This window comes from Aplidium turbinatum, chromosome 5 (genome assembly GCF_918807975.1).
Source record: "Aplidium turbinatum chromosome 5, kaAplTurb1.1, whole genome shotgun sequence".
Taxonomy (NCBI): Eukaryota; Metazoa; Chordata; class Ascidiacea; order Aplousobranchia; family Polyclinidae; genus Aplidium; species Aplidium turbinatum.
In genome coordinates this window covers 3,669,328-3,674,647 of record NC_137476.1, presented here as the reverse complement: position 1 = coordinate 3,674,647, position 5,320 = coordinate 3,669,328, and the positions used below count along the sequence as shown (strand labels likewise).

The 5,320-nt window shown below is 37.5% G+C and overlaps 1 protein-coding gene across 1 annotated transcript; it reads right to left on the bottom strand.

Moving 5' to 3' along the window:
- Window positions 1-704: 704 nt before the first annotated feature.
- Window positions 705-1,942, bottom strand: LOC145771408 (uncharacterized). The gene is made up of 3 exons (XM_082583169.1): window positions 1,578-1,942; window positions 1,003-1,233; window positions 705-876 (listed from the first exon to the last, which is right to left on the bottom strand). The coding sequence occupies exons 1-3, from the start codon at window positions 1,769-1,771 to the stop codon at window positions 711-713; spliced, it is 591 nt and encodes a 196-aa protein (XP_082439295.1). The 5' UTR covers window positions 1,772-1,942; the 3' UTR covers window positions 705-710.
- Between the last annotated feature and the right edge of the window lie 3,378 nt (window positions 1,943-5,320).

The window sequence follows — 5,320 nt, the reverse complement described above, 5'->3', positions numbered from 1 at the left end:
TTTCAACGAAGTCAAAGAATTGAACTGTTACTGGACACGATTGCGCACTTGTGCAGCGCATACACCCACTAAATTCAACGATTGAGCATAGCATGGAACATATTCTGCAACAGCACCAAGATTTTTTTTTTGACAAGCGTCATATTTCCCGCTCATATTAAACGCGTTGTCAGTCGAATGTTCTCTCAAACAACTAGGGATAGTATCGTGGCAGTCATTTAGGCAGTTGCCTCCAGCGAAAATGACCGATTTTCAAAGTGCACATTAATTACGAAAGGACAAGACGTTGGTACTAGTAATTTAATCTTTCAACTATTCTTTATGCCATTCCAGTTTGCAAGCCAAAAATTACCAACTACTGTATGTTTGACATTTTTTTTTGCTAAAAAATGGTTGTGCACCAAGCGCGGGGCCCTTGCGGCTGCTACTATGTTTATCTGGCGCTAGAGTAAGAGATGGTGCCGTTCCAGCAAATACAATGAACTAGTGTATTAATGTCGATTTCAAGCATGTTAGTAGTTGATAAAAGGAACACTTAAGGCAACTTGCTTTAGGCAAGCACCATATTAGTTTATAAAGAACTAGGAACATTTCCTCAAGACTTTTAATAGGTATGCTGGTATACGTAACTGTACATGTACAAAAATCACTCTCTCTCTATGCACACGGCAAAGCTTTTCTTAAAGCAGACTTTGAATTGTGACTACTTTTTATTTCAAATCAGGATATTTAAAACCAACATATGTACTATCATCACTTGAAAATTTAGACCGAATGGCAGAAACGATGCATGACGGCAGAGGCACACGGATTGAACGTCCAAGATGACCCCATATCCACTGAACAAACTGCCTGTGGGCAATGTGTCTATAGCGTCTGTAAAAACAACTTTTGGTTACATTTGCTCTTGTCACGGTAACTCCTTCACATTCAAAGCAAGACTGCTTTTTAATAGCCTGCTAATAAACGTTGCTAGGCTATGCTATATTTCGGTCAAAGTACCTGTACTGGGGTCCTTGCTCGGCCCCAGGTCCATACTGCTGGATGTAAGCGCCATGTGCAGTCTCAAGTACCCATGGGTTGAGGCACACTGCTTCAAACCCTGGGTGATGGGTAACACACTTCATGCCACCATTCTCATTCAATAGGGATTGCATGCGCTCTGTCTTAACCTCACGGCAGCACACAGCTTCACTTTGCTTCTCCACCGTCACACAACAGGTACACGTACACCTGGTAATACATCCATTTGTATAAACATTAGCAAAAACTTTCCCGTTAGACCACATGACTAAACTTGGTACCTTCGAACGAGAAAGGTAATTCCAATGGCGCAATTACAATCAGCAGTGATAGTACAAACTTGTATCTTACAGTTTGGTACATAAATAAATAGTAAAAGTACATTGCAGTTATTTATCTGACCGTTGATGAAAACAAAAATAACGCAAACACTACACAAAACGCAATAAACCTACCTGTGCTTACTGCTTATCACAGTGCATGAAGGTTTGGAAGTACGCTGTTTTAGTGTTTAGTACTTCACTGAGAAACATGATCTCAATTACATCACTTACCAATCAGTATTTCCAACTCGATCATCAGTGGCACAAGCTTCTGAAGCATCAGCACAGTCAAGTTGCTCTAATTCCGCATCAGTGTATTCCGGTTCAAATTGGTAGGGTGCCAATTGACCGGATCGAAAAAGTTCTTCAAAATCAACACGCTCCTCCTCAGAGTCAAACTCAAAACTTTCTTCAGATTCAGACATTTTATAGTACACTATATCAAACTTCACTACAAACTTATTTTGGAATCAAAATGTGTCCACCTAAAAATTGGCAATCATGTTGAAAAAACAAAACACAGAATACAATATAGATTTACTGAATATAATACAACATGATTGGATTGATTGCCCATTTTTAGGTATTGCTACAAGCCTACAATGTTACATCATTTAAGTCGGGTTTTCGTTAGACAACCATGAAAAATAAGATGCAAAAGCATCAGAAACATCTGGATGCAAAAAATCTGAGCATAAATGCATGGGAACAGGTATGGTCTCCCATTCTTCTCGGTATTTTGCCAATGTTTCCCTTTCACACAATACAATCTTCAAGAAGCTCTTGACATGACCTTTAAAAAAGGTAATGTTATTTAAATCAATAAAGTGTAGTCGCAATGATTGCTGCACAGTGCACACATATCGCTTTACCACACATGATTGCTTAATCACATATATACTACAACTATGCGCTTATCCTACCTACCACATATTATAAAGTAGCAGTTTTCGAACATAGTTAATTTTACAAAATTATGCTGTATAGACAACTGACGATAAGTGGGGTTTTCTTTGATCTTTTTCAGAAAATAGCCTCCTTCCTTAATCCTTATGCTTTCGGATAGCTAATCCGAAACCCAGCGGTAGACCTGCTGCTATTCTCGTTGTAATGAATAACAGCTACAAGTTGTCTGTAAAAAAACATGGATCAAACTGATGTTTGCACTCACAGGCCAATAAAAACTTATCTGTTGGTGTGTTTATTATATCCATTATGACAAATCCATAACAATAATGTTTACCAATGATATGCCTTCCCTCTGATTGTTTTAAAAATGAAACTCATTTTGGCAGCATGACTCTTAAAAGCTAATTTGAAATAGCAACCTATGCTACAGTATTCAGATAACTTGGCAATCATCCCAAGGAATGAAAAATAGTGCATTTTCGGAGTGAGACGCTTCAAGACAGGAGGTTTGGTGGAAAGAGCTTAGCTTCTCCGACTCCGTGTCTGCCAAATGTCTCAGTTTGTTGACAAGCTTAAGGAAGCAGACTTGGACAACTAGAATTTTTGTAGTCTTTTGAAATTAGATTAGAATTATAATTAGGGTAATTTAAGCTTTTACACATTAGGCTAGGATTAGAATTAGAGCTACCCAAGTTTTCACAAATTGAAATAGGATTTCAACAAGATTAGAATTAGTTGGACGCAGCTGTCACATATCTTTTTTGGTTGGATATAAACGCCAATGTGGCAACTCGGGATCAAAATGTCATTCCACCATCACAGTGCCAAAACCACTTACGTCATAATCGGGGCTGCGATTTTTGTCTTTTTCTTTATGGGACAGATACCGAACGTGGGAAATACTGGGAAGCCGATTCAGCACAGACATTAGCACGGTAAACTTGTAGGCTACCTCCACTATTCTGGGCATTGTCAGCTCTTGTACTCCGAGTACTTCACATGCTTCTTTGTATATGTTCAGCAAAACATTCAGGTCGTTGCGGCCATGGTTGAGAACGCTCTATAGAGAAGTTATCAGGCTCTTCACACAAAGCCGGAATGTGACTTAAAAATACTTTGTTCATTTGTTTTTACAACATTTATTGGTGTCTTTCTGTGTGTCTAAAACAAGTTTTGGGGGTGTTAATAGTCAGATGTCTTGGAAAAAGATAAAAATTTCTATAAATTTTATTATATTTTAAACCAAAGGCTCAACTTCAGAATCCAAACTTTGAAAATTTAGGAGAGGCCATGGCCTTTTTTCGCCCCCTGGCTACACCTATGCCAGCAAATAATATGTATTATGTAATAGGCTTAGCTGGCAGACATTCTAAATTGTATGAAAAACAATTTCTCAAGGATGCTACTCCCCAACTTACATACTTTATAACAAACATAGTAATAGTTAACTCAAAATTACCTCAAGAACTTGACATTTCCTGACAGCCGGTCACATGGATGGAGTGAAATTTTGTTGTAGAGTTGTCTCCTTACTGGACCTTGACTCCAAAGGATGCAACCTAGTTCATACCCTGAAAAGATCGAGAGAAAAAATTAAAAAAGCCGAAGTCGCTGATTGCAGTTTCCGCAAACATTTTAAAATTTTCCCTCTGAAAAGATCGAGAAAAAAATAGCACAATGCCGAAGTCGCTGATCGTAGTTTCCGCAAACCAACAAAAACTCTCAGGATCATTACCGGAAATTTTAAAATGTTTGCGGAAACTTCAATCTCAACTCTAACCCTTTTAAAATGTTTACGGAAACTGCGATGAGCGACTTCGGAAAACTCTTAGGATCATTACCAGAAATTTTAAAATGTTTGCGGAAACTGTGGAAAAACAGAAACTGCGGTCAGTGACTTAGGCTTTGTTCTATTTTTTTTTCTATCCATCTTTTCAGTTTGTTTGTTTGCGAAAACTCCGATCAGCGACTTCGGTTTTTTTAATTTTTTCACTTGATCTTTTCCTAACTCTAACCCTTTTAAAATGTTTGTGGAAACTGTATCATAATCAGCGACTTTGGCAAACTCTTACGATCATTACCGGAAATTTTAAAATATTTGCGTACACTGCGATCAGCGCCTTCGGCTTTGTTCTATTTTTTTCTATTGATCTTTTCAGTTTGTTTCTTTGCGGAAACTCCGAACAGCGACTTCGGCTTTTAGGAATTTTTTCTATCGATCTTTTCAGGGTACGAACTAGGTTGCACCCGACTTCAAAGGTTGCAGGGTTGTTGAAATAAATTTTTTTGGAAAAATTGAAAGGCATATATATATACATTGCGGTTTAAAATAAAGTGTGGCAAATCCCATGTTAAATTAGGCTAAAGATTTTGATAATCTGTTTCCTTGAAATGGAGTCGGCATATTGTGCTAGTCTCTGTTGATCCTGGCTATAGGCTACTCTTGTAGTGTTTACAAATTTGTCCCATTTCAATTTTCTTCTACCATTTTATGGAAATTAGAACAAAGAAATTTCATCCACAGAAGAACCGCCAGATGAATAGTCATATACCGTACAACACATCCACTTGGCATGATGAGTAGTGAGTACCAAACTGTAACATAGGCCTGTTATGCACACCTGGGTTTTTTCGGTCATTGACCGATTTTTTAGCAAAATGTCCGAAAAAATTATAGTCATTTCGGTCAAAAAGTCCGAAAAAATGTGACCAGAAAATGTAAAAATGACCAAAAAATGTGAAAAAAAGAAACAATATGACCAAAAATGACCGAAATAAATAAAAAATGACCTAATTTTTTCAAGTCATTTCAGACAAATGACCGATAAGTCTCAGCGAAAAAAAAACCCAAATGCACACAAACATGACTAAACATGAAAAAAAAAATTTAAGCCCCTACAACCCTTACTGTCTAAACTTCTTGTTATTAAATCCCATCAAAACCATACTGTAGCACTGAAGCAAATAATGGCATTTGCTTGTTACCTACAAACAGTGCAAGGCTTAGTACAAATGTGCAATAAAATGTGTAGTGTGGTCTCTGAAATGGTGTAAGCTAGTGTTAC

What these genes read in the sequence shown, in the direction of transcription:
- LOC145771408 (XM_082583169.1), bottom strand. Translation starts at nt 1,771, where the DNA reads ATGTCTGAATCTGAAGAAAGTTTTGAGTTTGACTCTGAGGAGGAGCGT. An exon ending in CGAGTTGGAAATACTGATTG is followed by an intron (nt 1,234 to 1,577) that starts GTAAGTGATGTA and finishes ATGTATTACCAG; the next exon opens with GTGTACGTGTACCTGTTGTG. An exon ending in GAGCAAGGACCCCAGTACAG is followed by an intron (nt 877 to 1,002) that starts GTACTTTGACCG and finishes TTGTTTTTACAG; the next exon opens with ACGCTATAGACACATTGCCC.